This window comes from Hylobates moloch, unplaced genomic scaffold (genome assembly GCF_009828535.3).
Source record: "Hylobates moloch isolate HMO894 unplaced genomic scaffold, HMol_V3 SCAFFOLD_4, whole genome shotgun sequence".
NCBI classification, from domain to species: domain Eukaryota; kingdom Metazoa; phylum Chordata; class Mammalia; order Primates; family Hylobatidae; genus Hylobates; species Hylobates moloch.
In genome coordinates, this window is record NW_026652279.1 from 4,331,950 (window position 1) to 4,350,308 (window position 18,359).

At 38.9% G+C, this 18,359-nt stretch overlaps 2 protein-coding genes and 1 long non-coding RNA gene across 10 annotated transcripts in view; 1 reads left to right on the forward strand and 2 right to left on the reverse strand.

The window, feature by feature from the left end:
- PTPRG (protein tyrosine phosphatase receptor type G) overlaps positions 1-18,359 on the forward strand; it is a 759,442-nt gene that overhangs the window by 723,001 nt on the left and 18,082 nt on the right. For 6 of the 7 annotated variants that reach the window (XM_032149389.3, XM_032149390.2, XM_058437116.1 and 3 more), the window contains 9 exons: positions 6,084-6,166; positions 6,359-6,493; positions 7,717-7,851; positions 10,066-10,238; positions 11,625-11,760; positions 12,354-12,500; positions 14,548-14,641; positions 15,647-15,723; positions 16,219-16,347. In XM_032149389.3, the coding sequence (XP_032005280.1) occupies positions 6,084-6,166; positions 6,359-6,493; positions 7,717-7,851; positions 10,066-10,238; positions 11,625-11,760; positions 12,354-12,500; positions 14,548-14,641; positions 15,647-15,723; positions 16,219-16,347 (1,109 nt within the window). Of the gene's footprint in view, positions 1-6,083; positions 6,167-6,358; positions 6,494-7,716; positions 7,852-10,065; positions 10,239-11,624; positions 11,761-12,353; positions 12,501-13,000; positions 13,854-14,547; positions 14,642-15,646; positions 15,724-16,218; positions 16,348-18,359 lie in introns of those variants that run through there. The other variant, XM_058437120.1, reaches the window with a different exon arrangement.
- The window catches only part of LOC116810458 (uncharacterized), a 66,483-nt gene that overhangs the window by 32,790 nt on the left and 15,334 nt on the right, over positions 1-18,359 (reverse strand). The gene's annotated exons all lie outside the window — the stretch shown is intronic.
- On the reverse strand, positions 1,556-2,741 carry LOC116466613 (small ribosomal subunit protein uS5-like). The gene has a single exon (XM_032149392.2). It carries the CDS (start codon positions 2,696-2,698, stop codon positions 1,817-1,819), a length of 882 nt encoding a protein of 293 aa, XP_032005283.1. The 5' UTR covers positions 2,699-2,741; the 3' UTR covers positions 1,556-1,816.

An 18,359-nucleotide genomic window follows, 5' to 3' on the forward strand; every position in this document is an offset into this window, starting at 1 on the left:
GTGCTATAAATTTCCCTCTACACACTGCTTTGAATGTGTCCCAGAGATTCTGATATGTTGTGTCTTTGTTCTCATTGGTTTCAAAGAACATCTTTATTTCTGCCTTCATTTCGTTATGTACCCAGTAGTCATTCAGGAGCAGGTTGTTCAGTTTCCATGTAGTTGAGCGGTTTTGAGTGAGTTTCTTAATCCTGAGTTCTAGTTTGATTGCACTGTGGTCTGAGAGACAGTTTGTTATAATTTCTGTTCTTTTACATTTGCTGAGGAGAGCTTTACTTCCAACTATGTGGTCAATTTTGGAATAGGTGTGGTGTGGTGCTGAAAGAAATGTATATTCTGTTGATTTGGGGTGGAGAGTTCTGTAGGTGTCTATTCTGTGCACTTTGTGCAGAGCTGAGTTGAATTCCTGGGTATCCTTGTTAACTTTCTCTCTCATTGATCTGTCTAATGTTGACAGTGGGGTGTTAAAATCTCCCATTATTATTGTGTGGGAGTTTAAGTCTCTTTGTAGGTCACTCAGGACTTGCTTTATGAATCTGGGTGCTCCTGTGTTGGGTGCATATATATTTAGGATAGTTAGCTCTTCTTCTTGAATTGATCCCTTTACCATTATGTAATGGCCTTCTTTGTCTCTTTTGATCTTTTTTGGTTTAAAGTCTATTTTATCAGGGACTAGGATTGCAACCCCTGCCTTTTTTTGTTTTCCATTTGCTTGGTAGATCTTCCTCCATCCCTTTATTTTGAGTCTATGTGTGTCTCTGCACGTGAGATGGGTTTCCTGAATACAGCACACTGATGGGTCTTGACTCTTTATCCAATTTGCCAGTCTGTGTCTTTTAATTGGAGCATTTAGCCCATTTACATTTAAAGTTAATATTGTTATGTTTGAATTTGATCCTGTCCTTATGTTAGTTGGTTATTTTGCTCATTAGTTGATGCAGTTTCTTCCTAGCCTCGATGGTCTTTACAATTTGGCATGTTTTTGCAGTGGCTGGTACCGGTTGTTGCTTTGCATGTTTAGTGCTTCCTTCAGGAGCTCTTTTAGAGCAGGCCTGGTGGTGACAAAATCACTCAGCATTTGCTTGTCTGTATTTTATTTCTCCTTCACTTATGAAGCTTAGTTTGGCTGGATATGAGATTCTGGGTTGAAAATTCTTTTCTTTAAGAATGTTGAATATCGGCCCCCACTCTCTTCTGGCTTGTAGAGTTTCTGCCGAGATATTAGCTGTTAGTCTGATGGGCTTCCCTTTGTGGGTAACCCGACCTTTCTCTCTGGCCACCCTTAACATTTTTTCCTTCATTTCAACTTTGGTGAATCTGACAATTATGTGTCTTGGAGTTGCTCTTCTCGAGGAGTTATCTTTGCGGCGTTCTTTGTATTTCCTGAATCTGAATGTTGGCCTGCCTTGCTAGATTGGGGAAGTTCTCCTGGATAATATCTTGCAGAGTGTTTTCCAACTTGGTTCCATTCTCCCCGTCACTTTCAGGTACAGCAATCAGATGTAGGTTTGGTCTTTTCAGATAGTCCCATATTTCTTGGAGGATTTGTTCGTTTATTCTTTTTTCTCTAAACTTCCCTTCTCGCTTCATTTCATTCATTTCATCTTCCATTACTGATACCCTTTCTTCGAGGTGATCGCATCGGCTACCGAGGCTTCTGCAATCTTCACGTAGTTCTCGAAACTTGGCTTTCAGCTCCATCAGCTCCTTTAAGCCCTTCTCTGCATTGGTTATCTTGGTTATACATTCATCTATTTTTTTTTCAAAGTTTTTTTTTTTCATGCTTAATTCACTTTATTTTTCTTGTATAAAAACCCTATGTTGTAGCCACAGCTGGAGCCTGGGTCCGCTGCACGGAGACTCTGGTGTGGGTCTTGACGAAGTGGTCAGTGAATTCTTGATAGGGAGACTTGGTAAATACAGTCTCCTTCCAGAGGTCAGGGGTCAGGTAGCTGTAGGTCTTAGAAAGGGCATCAAAGGTGGCCTTGGCGAAGTTGCCCAGGGTGGCAGTGCAGCCCCGGGCTGAGGTATAGCAGTCATCGATACCAGCCATCATGAGCAGCTTCTTAGGCACAGGTGTGGAGACGATGCCAGTGCCCCTGGGTGCAGGGATGAGGCGCATCAGCACAGAGCCGCAGTGGCCTGTCACCTTGCAAGGGATGGTGTGGGGCTTGCCGATCTTGTTCCCCCAGTAGCCTCTGCGCACGGGGACAATGGAGAGCTTGGCCAGGATGATGGCCCCACGGATGGCGGTGGCCACCTCCTTGGAGTACTTAACACCCAGACCGACGTGGCCGTTGTAGTCCCCGATAGCCACAAACGCCTTGAACCTGGTGCGCTGGCCGGCACGGGTCTGCTTCTGCACTGGCATAATCTTCAAAACCTCATCCTTGAGAGAGGCCCCCAAGAAAAAGTCAATGATCTCTGATTCCTTAATGGGCAGGCAGAAGAGATAGATCTCCTCCAGGGACTTGATCTTCATGTCCTTGACCAAGCGGCCCAACTTGGTGACGGGCATCCACTCCTTGTCCTCGGCCTTGCCTCTGCGAGCTCCGCGGCCTCGGCCCCGGCCCCGTCCACGGCCACGACCCTGGCCCTGGATGCCACTGCCGAAACCTCCGTGGAAGCCACGACGGTTCCCCAACCCAGGGCCACCAGGGCCTCCAGGCCCCCCTGCTGCACCGGCGTCATCTGCCATTTGGTGTTTTCTCGGAAAAGAGGCTTTTTCAACGTTTTTAACTTTTTTGCCATTGGTTTGAATTTCCTCCCGTAGCTCAGAGTAGTTTGTCTGAAGCCTTCTTCTCTCAGCTCGTCAAAGTCATTCTCTGTCCAGCTTTGTTCCGTTGCTGGTGAGGAACTGCGTTCCTTTGGAGGAGGAGAGGTGCTCTGCTTTTTAGAGTTTCCAGTTTTTCTGCTCTGTTTTCTCCCCATCTTTGTAGGTTTTTCTACTTTTGGTCTTTGATGATGGTGATGTACAGATGGGTTTTTGGTGTGGGTGTCCTTTCTGTTTGTTAGTTTTCCTTCTAACAGACAGGACCCTCAGCTGCAGGTCTGTTGGAGTTTGCTAGAGGTCCACTTCAGACCCTGTTTTGCTGGGTGTCAGCAGCGGTGGCTGCAGAACAGCGGATTTTCGTGAGACAGCAAATTCTGCTGTCTGATCGTTCCTCTGGAAGTTTTGTCTCAGAGGAGTACCTGGCCAAGTGAGGTGTCAGTCTGTCCCTACTTGGGGGTGCCTCCCAGTTAGGCTGCTTGGGGGTCAGGGACCCACTTTAGGAGGCAGTCTGTCCGTTCTCAGATATCCAGCTGCGTGCTAGGAGAACCACTACTCTCTTCAAAGCTGTCAGAGGGGGACATTTAAGACTGCAGAGGTTTCTGCTGTCTTTTTGTCTGTGCCCTGCCCCCAGAGGTGGAGCCTACAGAGGCAGGCAGCCCTCCTTGAGCTGTGGTGGGCTCCACCCAGTTCGAGCTTCCTGGCTGCTTTGTTTACCTAAGCAAGCCTGGGCAATGGCGGGCGCCCCTCCCCCAGCCTCACTGCTGCCTTGCAGTTTGATCTCAGACTGCTGTGCTAGCAATCAGTGAGACTCTGTCGGCATAGGACCCTCCGAGCCAGGTGCAGGACACAATCTCCTGGTGTGCCGTTTTCCAAGCCTGTTGGAAAAGCGCAGTATTAGGGTGGGAGTGACCCGATTTTCCAGGTGCCGTCTGTTACCCCTTTCTTTGACTAGGAAAGGGAACTCCCTGACCCCTTGTGCTTCCCGAGTGAGGCAATGCCTTGCCCTGCTTTGGCTCGTGCACAGTGCGCTGCACCAACTGTTCCGCAGCCACTGTTTGGCACTCCCTAGTGAGATGAACCCGGCACCTCAGATGGAAATGCAGAAATCACCCATCTTCTGCGCCGCTCACACTGGGAGCTGTAGACTGGAGCTGTTCCTATTCGGCCATCTTGGCTCCACCCCCCTTTTCACTTTCTTAATGTGAGTTCTCTAAATTTGTTCCTCTTTTTCAAGATTGTTTTGGCTATTCTTTCAACAATTGTTCCTGAATTGTACTATTGTGCTGCTTTTGTTAAATTTATTCCTAAGTATTTTATTCCATTTGATGCTAATGTAAATGAAATTGTTTACTTAGTTTTATTTTTGGATTGCTCATTGCTAGTTTGTATAAATACAATTGTAGGTTGTACCCTACAACCTTGCTGAATCCATCTTTTCTAGTAGTTTTTTATTGATTCCTTGAATTTCTGTATACACGATGTCCTCTATAAATTAAATAAAGATAGTTTTATTTCTAAATGAAATGTTACAAAAACTCCAAGTTACTTTTGAATAGGATTGTTTGTTCTACTTTTCTGAGAAAATGAACTGGTTAAAAAAGCCAGGGGGAGAACAAGGAAGAAAGTCAAACCTCTCCCCAGTCTTTGGATTGACTTTGGCAGTATTTGTTGGCCAACTCAATCAAGGATCACCACTGCTGTGACTATGAGGATTTCTCTATCCAGATAGACCTCCTTTCTAACCAGAGAAATCAGGCAAGGATATATACACATCTGTGCCTTATACATACATACATGCATACATACACACACACACACACACACACACACACCATTCTCTCCACCACAGCATCCTTTACTTCTAATGTCAAACATTACTTACTGCCTTGCTAAAAGTATTGTGGCAAAAAAAGGAGGAGAAAATCAAAGCAACTAATGTGTGATGTGCCCAAAAGTCATGGTGTTTTGCTAGAAAACCATCATCTCTGGTTAAATGTGAATTGCACTTTCACAACTTCATTTGTGATTTTACTTTCACAATTTCAAATTAGATGTAATTTTATTTTTAAACATTCAGGGAGTTAGGTTTTGGAGTTCTCTTGGCCACTCAGATTCTGGGCACATTGCCTGCCTTCATCTACCCTCTATATTAATGCCTTTACATAGCAAAGAATAGAATAAAAACAAGTAAAATCAGACCGTGAATGAGCCAGAAACATGATGTATGAAAACCTTCTCTCAGATTCATCACAACTTTCAAGGTATATGTGGATGTTACCAAATCACCTCCGAAATTGATCTATTAATGTCTTATTTGTCAGTCTAAGAAATAATATGCAGTTAATGACCACTAAGGCATAACAGTTTGGATCCAGATGCCTTAGGAAAATTTTTCCTTTGGGGCCCATTTATATCAAGTAACACCTGTTTCATGTCAACTATAAACTGAAAGTTTGTCAGAACAACCAAAGCAGTTCACAGTTCCAAAAACATAGAGGGCTCTCAAAAATTGCTTGGTATATTCTGAGGTCAGTAATGCCTATGCTGATCCACTCATTGGACTTCTTTTTCTACTAGCCTTTTATGATAATGACTATAAACAGAAACATAAATTGGGTTTTGTCCATTCTGTTTCTACCTAGGGAAAATAAAATTATAACCTCAGCTTCCTTTTCCTTATTTTGCTATCCTAAAAAAAGCAGGCTCACGCTGTTGGGCAACTAGATACACATGTCATGCATCACCTACCCCCAACTTTTGTTCATTAACTGAGGTCAAGTGGATCCTAAAATCTGAACATTAACTTCAGATTCCTATAATGAGATTACTGTTAACAAAAGCTCTGGTTTCCTCAATTACTTAGGTTCTGTTAGGGTAGCAGGGAATCCAAGTGAATTAGCAATGGAATGGCCTGAAAATAGTAATCGATGTTTCGGACTTGACAGATCAGTCACCCTTTTATATTTGTATTAATGGGGAAGGAACAGGGGCATAGGGCATAATCAAAGCCCTTTGAACTTGGCTTTAAAATACAGAACAAGCGAATACCTTTGAACTGGCTTTAAAATATAGAGGACTACAATTTGTAATAGTTTTACATGAGTTTGCATCCTGAGAGCAGGAGATGTAGGAGTGGCTCTGTATTTTGGGATGGGTTTGAATGCTCTATTTAGTTGTTCTGCCAAAAGTTTTCTCAGACTACCTTGGGAGATGTCATGTTACCTGATTGCCTTGTGTTGTGCTTTAGAATGGTGCTAGTTTCTGAATTATACATTTTATTTCTCTTTTTTTTTTTTCTGATCTTCTATAGATGATCACAGTAGGGTGAAGTTAAGACCTTTACCAGGAAAAGACTCTAAGCACAGCGACTACATTAATGCAAACTATGTTGATGTAAGTCAGAACTGTTATTATAAACCTGTTTCTGGAAATTGAAGACTGCAGCAGAAACTGTTTAATGTATTTTAATACTGTACAGAGCTTTCACTAAAAACAAATCCCATTCAATATGGAAGGCATTTGAATTATTTACTGGTCTTCTGTGATAACTGCTTTCATCTCACCTTGTGCTGTGTCATTTTGAAGGGTTACAACAAAGCAAAAGCCTATATTGCCACCCAAGGACCTTTGAAGTCTACATTTGAAGATTTCTGGAGGATGATTTGGGAACAAAACACTGGAATCATTGTGATGATTACGAACCTTGTGGAAAAAGGAAGAGTAAGAGCCTTTTGACTCACTATCTTAATAATGCACCTTCATTCAAAAAATACTTGTGGAGTACCTGCTTTAGGGTAGGAACTTGACAAGGTATAAAGAGTTACAGAAATGAAAAGTGTTGTCTCTGCTCTATCTTGCTTATGATTCAGAGGGGAAGAGAGCTAAGGCATTATAAGAGTAAATGTGATGATAGAGATGAACAGGGTATTAGTGGAATGCTGCAAAATGAATCAATGTATCCTCTGTACAGAGATTTTTTAAAGGAGTTAATACTTGAGATGAGACTTGAACAATGATTACAAGGAATTACACAGCCTAAAAAGAGAAGGAAAGGGTGTTCTAAGTACAGGGGACAGACAGAACAGTAAACAGGGAAGTTGAAAGAAGCATGGTGTAGACAAGGAACTACTAATAGTTAAGATTGGGGAAGCAAAAATTGCCTAAACAGTTTAACCATCATGAAGAGGACCTTTTAAAAAAATGATTGATGCTGTAGAATTTATTGGATTATGAGTTTACATTAGATGATGCTAATTTAGGCTAGAATAAAAGCTGCACTTCAAGGAATCACCACACTGGGTTGATAGGTGCAGCAAACCACTATGGCACATGATTACCTATGTAACAAACCTGCAAATCTTGCACATGTACCCTAAAACGAAAACTAAAAATTAAAAATTAAAAACAAACAAAAATAAAAATAAATAAAAGAAGCTATGCCTCAGGTTCCCTGCTCAAAATCACCACTGCTTCAATGTTGTGGAGTCACTGTTTTACTTTTGGTGATCCAAGTTACAACAAGAAGAGTCTCACAGTTAGAAGAGAACCTTCCATGAATCCAACCCAGCCTTCCAAATGATACTTAAGCTCCCTTTATAACAAACCCTACCCACATTTCTTACAGGTCAGACATAGAGGTTTCTTTCTTAGTCCCTTTTAAAAATGCATTATAATGCAAAAATAAAAATAAAAATGCATTATATATTGAAAGGTGATCATAAATACTAGGCCCATTTCTCACATGGTCTTACACAAACTTATCCCAAGCCATCAGCCTTGTCAGAGACCACACCTGCCTTTAAGCAGTTAAACTCAGGTATTCCTTTTTCAATCAACTAAATGGCAATCTCACCTGTGTTTTAACATTGTCGTTTGAAATTACATTATCAACAGAATTGTGGCATAGATTGCAGTTATACTTTACAACTTTTTTCTTTCTGCAGCGAAAATGTGATCAGTATTGGCCAACAGAGAACAGTGAGGAATATGGAAACATTATTGTCACGCTGAAGAGCACAAAAGTACATGCCTGCTACACTGTTCGTCGTTTTTCAGTCAGAAATACAAAAGTGAAAAAGGTATGGAAGGAATTGGGTAGGCTGCCAGGGCATCTCCTTTTTATACTTCTTTGAAAATTACTGTACAACCAAGGCCAAATCTCACAACCAACTTGGTTTTTAAAAAGTGTTTTTAAAACATTTTTTCATAACTCTTCTGACTGACATCAGTGTATGGTGTGAAAGGTATTGGCAAAGCATATAATAGAATTTAACTGGCCTGACTGAACTCTTTAATTTCTACATGAACAGTCTTCATTTTTTAAAAAATCATCCTCTTAGGTTTTAGTAATACTCAGCAAATATGGCAGCATCTGTTTGATTTAGCTTTTTTATTCCAGTTTTCTGACAGATATAAAGCATTGTTTCCCAAAGTATGTTCCAAGGAATACTTGTCCTGTAAGATTCTTGTAAACATCAGATTCTGCTGTCCAAGAATGGGAAATGAATGCTACATAATATATATCCCCCCACCATTTTAGAAATTTACAGTGAACATAAGTGACCAGAGCACTGGTGTTAACAATAATACCCTTCTCTATAGAACTACTAATACCCTGAGAATCACATTTTTGTGGAAATACTGTTTTCAGGTTATCTCAGTTTCTTTTTGAAAATCCACTGTCACAACAAATATCCTAGATCAATCATCACAGCAGTACACAGTCCCCCACCTTAATTGTGGAAGGTATGTTTCAAGACCCCCCAGTGGATGCCTGAAACCTCAGGTAGTACTGAAGCCTATTTATACAATGTCTTTTCCTATACATACATATCTGTGATAAAATTTAATTTATAAATTAGGCACAGCAACAGATTAACAATAATACTGAAATAGAACAATAATAATATTCTATAATAAAAGTTATATGAATATATATTGTTTCTCTTAAAATACTGTAATATTTTTGGACTGTGGTTGACCTCGGGAATGTGAAACTGCAGATAAGGAGGAAATACTGTATTAAGAACTGTAAATAGATGCTCATTAAAAATGTAGTTATTCCACAGAACTTAGGTATGGCAGTTGTTTGCAGCAATGGGATAATTTTTTTTTTCTTGATGTCTTGGACATTTTGGAAAATGTGATAAAACTGTAGCCTCCTTGCCCCATTTATATTCACACTTACTCACATTTTTATGTAAAATTTCAGTGGCTCCAAAGCCCATCTGTGATCCCAGGTTAACTGTCCTTTCTATGTATGTTTATTTCCGAAAATGGCAGAAATAACATGAATATCAGTAGCATAGCAATACATCTGTGTTCTCTACTATGAAATAGAGCTGCTGGCTGGCTCAAGATGATCAATAACCAGCAAAAAACTTACAAAGCCCAACTGATGGGAATATTTCAGGTATTTAAACAGGGCCCACTTACTCTTGTTTTAGAAACAGCTTAAGTCAGAAGAAGTCAAATAGGAACTTTAGGTGTTTTACATACTAACAGGAAAAAGTAGAAAAATGAGAGTTAACAGAAGAATTAAATTAAAGCCATCATGGGCCTTTGTACAATAGCACAGGACCAGACACACTTCAAGCTTCAGTGTTGATTAATTACCCTGAGTCATCCAAAAAAAATTTAGAAATCAAGTATTGATAATAAGAAATCATATCATAGCAAGTAATCTATTTGGAGAATATTTCATCTAAAGTAGTTAAAATGTAAAAAGTTCAGACACTTAAAGGAAAACTACTCTGAAAAAGTCATTTATGAAAGTGACAGATAAATGAGACATTGCCTCTGACTCTAAAGACAGAAGTATTTGACATTTAAAATCTTCGCATCACTTCCTGGATAGTTTACAGCAGCAACCAGCACTCTGGCTCCTAAAGGTCCAGCCTGGACAGTGGAGAAGGAATGGGAATCACAGCCCACAGAGACATGAAAGCAAAGTACTAAGATCTGGACTTGGGGCAGAAAGTCAGGAAATGGAGGCCTTGCAGGAAAAGTACAAGTGCTTTGGATAGTTCCAAATCCAAAAAAACTGATACTAAACGTTCATTCTTGGTACAATCTTAAACAGTCTTCCAAGTGATAGTGACACTTCATATCCAGCTTGGTAATGTCTCCAATTTAATGGCAAGAAAGTTGGCTGCAAGGGGGAATAACCTAGTCTAGGAACAGTGATTAGGGTGAATGTGATCAGTGGTCATGTGTCCGGACACCCTTACATTATTTTTTTCCAGAATGTCCACCCCTCACCTTAAAGACATCTTTTTTCACTTTTCTCATAGGGTCAGAAGGGAAATCCCAAGGGCCGTCAGAATGAAAGGGTAGTGATCCAGTATCACTACACACAGTGGCCTGACATGGGAGTTCCCGAGTATGCCCTTCCAGTACTGACTTTCGTGAGGAGATCCTCAGCAGCTCGGATGCCAGAAATGGGCCCTGTGTTGGTGCACTGCAGGTAGGGTCTGGGATTCAACATGTGAAATAGATGGGGCAGGGGACTTAGGCCTCAGTGACCTTGGACCACAATGACTGCTACTGCTTTCACTTAGAAGCTGAATCTTCCACTGGAAACTGGGATGGATAAGACCTATGATAGTTTTAAAGAGGCTCTATTCCTGTAATATTAAGAAATCATCTGCTGCTTCTGTGATTTTTAAAAAACTAGATCCATCTCTAGTTTTTATAACATCTTCTTCTTAATAATATCAGCCAGGTGTGGAGGCCAACACCTGTAATCCCATAATCCCAGCACTTTGGGAGGCTGAGGTGGGAGGATCGCTTGAGCCCAGGAGTTTGAGACCAGCCTGGGCAACAAAGTGAGACCCCATTTCTACAAAAAATTAAATTAAAAATAAAAAAATTAGCCAGAATGGTGGCACATGCCTGTGGTCCCAGCTACATGGGAGGCTGAGACAGAAGGATCCCTTGAGCCCAGTAGGTCAAGGCTGCAGTGAGCTGTGTTCACATAATTGCACTGCAGCCTGGGTGATAGAGCAAGATCCTGACTCAAAAAAAAACAAAAATTACAAAATCCTCATTGTTTATAGGAAAATTGTAGCCTGATCCTAATAAATAAAAATATGACGTTAAACACAAGAACTTTCCACACTAGAATAGAGATTGTTTTTGTAAATGGCTTTTCTGAAAGGTTCTTCTAAATAACAATATTTATAGTATATACGAAAAGATTTCATTTTTAAATTTTTAGTTTATATGTTCCATATAAAATACCTTTTCAAAAGCACTGGGAAATCCTTGTATAAAGCTTGTTTTCTGTCAGCCACAGTAAATGACTTCAGTTGGTTGTTTAAAAATGCTTTTATTCTGTTTCATTTGAAAATGCATTCTTGCCTCTTTTTTGTTTGTTTTAAACTTTGGTACTCAAATACATGTCGCTTGTTCTGTGATTTATGTTGCAATGCTAAGTGAATAACATATGTCATCTAAGGTTATCTAAGTGGGGTTTAGGTTGGGAGTGGTGGCTCACACCTGTAATTCCAGCAGTTTGGGAGGTCAAAGTGGGCGGATCAGCTGAGGTTAGGAGTTTGATACCAGTCTGGCCAACATGGTGAAACCTCCACTAAAGATAAAAAATTAGTCGGGTGTAGTGGTACACATCTGTAATCCCAGCTACTCGGGAGGCTGAGGCTCGAGAATTGCTTGAACTGGGAGGCGGAGGTTGCAGTGAACCGAGATTGCGCCACTGCACTCCAGCCTGGGCAACAGAGTGAAACTCCATCTCAGAAAAATAATAAATGGGGTTTAGATTGTAATTTTTCAAATCCAAACTTAACAGTATGATAAAACAAAAGTGCCAGTTGAGTGTCTTCATTTCTTACAGTGCTGGTGTGGGCAGAACAGGCACCTATATTGTAATAGACAGCATGCTGCAACAGATAAAAGACAAAAGCACAGTTAACGTCCTGGGATTCCTGAAGCATATCAGGACACAGCGTAACTACCTCGTCCAGACTGAGGTAAGGAATAGCTGCCGGCATCCTCAGGAGATTCTGGCAAATGCTGTAACTGAAATTTGTTAAATGATAGTGAAGAGACAGATTCATTCTTTTAGGGCTTGCAGTAATTTACAGGTTTGTATTAGAAGATACTCTGACCATGATCCTATTCTACAGATCACAGTTTTCCATTTCTGTATGGATCTTAACATTTGGATTCCTAAATAACTACACAAGTACTTAGGAAAGAGATACAGTTGTTTCAAGAGCTGTGTCAGATGGTAGGAGGAGTTAAACATGTTGTCTGGCCTGAGAAATACATAGGAGAGGATGGTTCTAAAACCCTTCATTGAACACGATTTTTTGTTTGTTTGCTTATTGAGTTGAAGCAATAAGCACAGTATAGAATACGGAGCTAAACTTAACACATCTCTACCGTAAAATAAGTTAGGACTAATAAAGTGAGTATTGGAGCAAATCACCTAGCTGTAAGTGCTTGAAGGAAATCACTGGGAGGTCCCTGTTAGCGGCAGAATTAAACTAAGGTACACTTCATGAATGAGTGGCTAACCCTTAACACTCCCTCAGTGACTACCATGTATTGTACCTCTTAGGAGCAGTACATTTTCATCCATGATGCCTTGTTGGAAGCCATTCTTGGAAAGGAGACTGAAGTATCTTCAAATCAGCTGCACAGCTATGTTAACAGCATCCTTATACCAGGAGTAGGAGGAAAGACACGACTGGAAAAGCAATTCAAGGTAGTGCTTTGAAAAAGTTTCTTTGGCATAAAGCAAGAAAATATTTTAAATGCCTTGTGTTTGGGGTTATGTCTTCTTTGCATTAATGTATACACTGAAATGGATTACTATTTGTACTCTTTGTACTCCTTAAATGTGATGAAAAAGAAAATACGGTTTTGACCTATGTATGAATTGTTGGTATTCAAGTAGATATACAGTGTTGTATTTTCTTCTGAGCAATTTATGACTTTATCTGAACATAAACATCAGCCCCTGGCCATAATGACATAGTACTTCAAAGTCACTCGTTTAGTCCAAAAAATATCCTGTCTATTTTTTCTGAACTAATCTATCTTACCTTAATTATTAAGAATGATGACTTGTAGACATATTGTCCTGAAAATATGCCTATTTCAAAAACTATTTCAGAAGATAATTTAGAAATTTAAAAAGAATTAACTAAACAATACTAGAAAAAAGTTAACTTTTCCTAAATGGTTGTTCTTTTTCTTTGATAGGGACATGAAGAAGCTTAAAAGCGGTTAAGGTTTATATGGAATTGACTGAACTGAAGGTGAAAAAGAGAGATTATAAGGACTATTAAAATAATTAAGGCTTAGTCATCTGATAATAAATCAAAATTGCTTCTAACTTTCAAACATTGCCTGTATCTCCAGTTACCAAGTGCTTTCCTATTTATCTTTGTCTTTCAAATTCTGTTTTGCACATTGTTCTGTATGTAAATAGTTTCTCCCTTTGTATCAAGATCGAAAGAATGAGATGAATCTACAGTTTTAGTTTTCGTGGTAAAACTTTCCATAGACTCTGAAACTTTCATTTGAATCTCAGCTGAAGAAATGAGACTGCCAAGCAAATTATACCAAGTGATATGAAATGAAAAATAGTTTAATTTCACTGAGTTCAATCATAAAAGTAATTTAAAATTTTTAGCTCCCCATTAACATTCTAACTACTATAAAACCATGAGGTAATTAATAATGAGGACACAGTGTATCATTTTAAATGTTTAACATGAGTTCTTACAAAATATTAAGTACCAACATTTCTTAAATTCTGCCTTTTTCATTTCTTCAATTTTTTTTTATACATTCTTTAAAACTTCATTTAAGAAATCCGACCAAGTAGTTGGTTCTTTTACAGGCGCTAACCATTTTAGAGCTCAAGATGAAGAAAAAAACAAGAATCAAACTTGAAAATGAAAATTATATCCAGGGACCATGAGTTTTACTAAAGCATCTGGAGAAGAACACTGATCTCATATACTCCATTAAGATGGATGCCAGCACCCCAAAAATAGGATTGACAAAATGGTTCAACGAAGCTACATAAACAGGAATAATAACCAAACTACTGGGCTGGTTACTTATAACAGCCTCAGAACAATGTTAGTTCAGTTCAACAGAAATGTACTGAGAACTAGTTAAGTACTCCTTTATCTTCAAGAAACTTGATTAGCTCGTAATAAATAGCATTAAGCAATCTTTTTTAATATAGACTCACTTAGGTCTTTTATGCCAGTGAGGAATCACAGAAAAAAATTCACAGCAGCAGTGACATCACATAACAGAAGAATCCACATAGTTCTAGAAATATCTATTGCACACAGTACCTGTTTAGGGGCCTGATAGTAGAAATAAGAAAGATACAATCAAGGTCACTGAGAGAAGTACCACTAGGAAAGCACAGGAGTGTTCTCTGGGGCTGGGCATGGTAGATTACACCTGTAATCCCAGAGCAGCCTGGGCAACACAGGAAGACCCCAATTCTATAAACAATTTTAAAAATTAGCTGGTTGTGCTGATGCACTTGTGGTCCTAGCTACTCAGGAGGCTGAGGTGGAAGGATCACAGTTAACAGGGAGCTACAATCATGCCACTGCACTCCAGCCTGGGCAAGAGAGCAAGACCCTGTGTCTTAAAAGGTTCTTTGTGGCACAGAAATGGTCTTGTTTATCAGTAATCTGATTGGGATTTTTGCCGAAGCATCAAGCATATGCTATCAATTATATCTTTGAATGAAGACTAAAATGTTTTTTCTTTTTCAGCTGGTCACACAATGTAATGCAAAATATGTGGAATGTTTTAGTGCTCAGAAAGAATGCAACAAAGAAAAGAACAGAAACTCTTCAGTTGTGCCATGTAAGACTTTAAAATCAGTTTGTTAGTGATCTTTTATACTGGATTGTATGTTATGTACAGAGGCAGCCACTACTCTGATGCTATTGATAGCACCCTTCAATTGTGCTGTACGTGGCCGTATGGTAGAAGGTTTTGAAAATGTCCTTTTAGTAACCTCATTAATATATGACTTTATACCAGCCTCTTACCTGGTACTACGAAAAGGGAAAATGTTATGCTTATTCAACTAAGGTAGTTTAATGAAACTGGGAGAGGTGGTTGTCAGTGTCAGCAAGTTGCTCCATGTATCTGACGTAGAATACAGCTTCATTTCACCTTGGAATGCAAGAATTGGGTTACTTCTACCACATTATAACATAAAAAAAAAATAAAGCTGTTATTGCTGTGGCATTAACATTCCTTTAAAACTTAGAATCCTGGATTAATCTGTACAACTAGAACTACATTATTCAGTTACTGTGGCTATTGAGATCAAGGCACTGTTGATTGGTGGTGACCTTTGTATAAATAACTAAGGACATAGCAGAGGACGCTGTCTGTGTGCTGTAGGCATAGACATGGGTGATCATTGGGGAGATTTATCTCTAATGAAAAAGGCCACTCTTTTCTAAGACCATCATGGGCAGAAAGACATGGAGGAACGGGTTGGTAAAAGGGCAAAGTATATGTTGGTATAATTGTAGGAATAACAAACTAGAGTCAAAAGTTATCTAAAATCCTCTGTTGTGTCCATATAAAGTATTCTGTTATTGATCTGCTGTAAAAATCTCTCCCACAGTAAAACTGTATTCCTACAATGCCTGTGTCCTTCTGGGTATGTGCAGCAAAATTTCATTTTACATTCTGCCTCAGCTGATAACACTTTAGCTTGTTTAAAAATATAGATAAGTCTTAGAAAGGGAAGCCAGGAGGATATGTTATTCATCAAGCAAATCTCAGAAAGAGCTGTTGGTTCTGTGTGTATAATAAGGCAAATGTGGTGTTTTTGTTTTTTCCATATGATAGCTGAGCGTGCTCGAGTGGGTCTTGCACCATTGCCTGGAATGAAAGGAACAGATTACATTAATGCTTCTTATATCATGGTGAGAGTCAACAGTTAATTATAAATAAAGTCAACTAAACTGAAAGGTGTTAAAGAGCAGATACCACCTGTGTGACTGATGTCATTTTTGAAATAATTTCTCAATGTGTAATATGAAAAATATAGAGTATCTTGAAACTTTTAACAAAAGATACCTAATCAGTGGTGGTACAAAAATGCTTAAATTAAGCAGAATGCTTCTTAAGGAATTAATTTTATTGTTAATTTCACACATCTAGTCTTTGAATAAATGTTGAAATTTCCGTTAAGTGAAAACAGGAGGGATAACTAGAAGTGAACTGCACATGGAGAGAAAATTGTCTACACAGTGCTAGCAGAAGTACATCTAAAAATTAGCCAAATGTACTGAATGCCTTTCTCAATTATTTTAGTGTAGTCAAAACAATGCTGTCTTATTTCACGAATATATTTTACTACCACAAAGTTAGAATAAAACACTCATATTCACTGATTTTTTTTGTCTTCCCAACTGAAGGGCTATTATAGGAGCAATGAATTTATTATAACTCAGCATCCTCTGCCACATACTACGAAAGATTTCTGGCGAATGATTTGGGATCATAACGCACAGATCATTGTCATGCTGCCAGACAACCAGAGCTTGGTAAGTAAAGCACATCTGCTATATATTAATGAGCCCATGAGGCTACAAGCATAAATTACTTTGATACTTTGCCATAGGGCTATAGTATCCATATATGCTAGGGAGGGAATTTAAAATTTTAAAATTCTCATCTTGAAGTCTATGGAGATTCCTTTCATAGTCTCACAGTACTGTCCGTATCAGTTCCATTACTTGAGTCTCTGATGCTATTGATATCACCCTTCAATTGTACTGTCGGTGGCGGTGTGGTAGAAGGTTTTGAAAATGTTTTTTAGTAACCTCTTTAATATATGACTACACCAACCTCTTACCTGCTGTATGTCACTTTTGAAAAGTAAATAATTGTAGCTTACAAGTACTGAGTACGTAACTGTGTTTACATGCATTAACTTGTTTAATCCTCAACAATTTTAAGACATACATACTATTATTATCTCACGTAATAGCTGAGAAAACTGAAGGAACAAACTTGCTCGAGAGCACACACAAATAACTGGAGCCAGGATTTCAACCTGAGTCATCTGTCTCCAGAGGCCATGCTTTATATATAATCATTTTACTGTATGTCCTACTCCAAAATATTGTGTCAAAAGTACTAATAATGAATTTTTTTTTCCCATTCCATAGGCAAGTCAGATCTACTGCAGGGCTAGGCTATTTTGTTCCCACTTAAAGGTCTTTAGGACTAAGCTGCTACTACTTTCCCCTCCCTTAGTCCTTCTCTATTTCAGTCTCTAAACTATACAGAAGCGTGAGCAAGTTTATAAAACAGACTTAAATGTTTCTGCTTAGATCTTGTGGATACTTAAGTTTCATAATTAGCTGGGTCTATAAAAGTTACTATGTGGACATGTGAACCCATAAGGTAAAAACAAAAAACAATGAGGATCTGCCTTTATGATAGTCAGATTAATGAGTTTTTTAATCAAGGAAGAACAGCATGTGACTGAACCCCCAGTCTTGGTGACATGCATTTGACTGTGTGCCCAGTCAGTAGGAACTTCTTCACTTTGTCGCATTTTGCTCCAGCTTCAGGATACCAAGACTGCTTCTGTATGATGGAATGGCAACAAAGTTGAGAATCTTAAAACTAAAAGCTGGAGTGTAAATTTTCAAATTAGCTGGCAATAGGGTCTACTCTGTTTGGCATGTGGAAATTGGAGGCACTTAGGGTTGTTAAAACGTTCATTTGTTGGATGAATCAGTATTTTGTTATTGTCACTTAACAGAGGGCAATCACCATAAAGCATCTATCCAGCAGCTCATTTGTATGGGAAGGCTGGAGGGAGACTGGACCAAATAAGTGGATACATGTTCTGCAGACACTGAGGATATAAGAACATGGCATCTCAGTGTCTCTCTGAGGCCTCGGAAGGCTAGATTAGAATCATATATAACTGACCTCTCAGTTCTGAGATGGAGAGTTTCATCATTGCACAGTTTTTCCTAAAGATTGATATCTCTGAGTTCTTTTTGTTTGTTGTATTATTACTGCTATACCTTTACCAAGTCATAATTCTGTAAGGAGCCCAAAAGTCACTGCTTCCTAACTCACAAAGTACTGATATAGATGCCCAGATATCTTTGACCTATAAATATACTTGTAAGCAAAACAGTCATGAGACCAGCGTGCCTGCTAAATTAAGAAGTAGCATTTATTTTTCTTAGACTTTCAAGATGAACCATTTTTCTACCTTTCTTCTACCATAACTCAAATCCCTTTGGTAGCCTTTAAGCTAGTTAATTTACTATTCATGTTATCATCATAGTATTTCTTTAAGGTAAGTAGTTTTTATTCTCACTTTTCAGATATGGAAATTAAGGTTCAGATTAATTTACCCAGGATCACATCATAAATTAATTAATTTACCCAGGATCACATCATAAATCCTATGCTTAATCTGTGCATATTTGTTACATTTAGATGCCCTGTTCATTACCTTATGTCTTTAATATCTGTGTCCTTGGACAAAACCCACGACAGTTACAGACTTCTTTTGTATAGACTAAAC

What these genes read in the sequence shown, in the direction of transcription:
- LOC116466613 (XM_032149392.2), bottom strand. Translation starts at nt 2,698, where the DNA reads ATGGCAGATGACGCCGGTGCAGCAGGGGGGCCTGGAGGCCCTGGTGGC.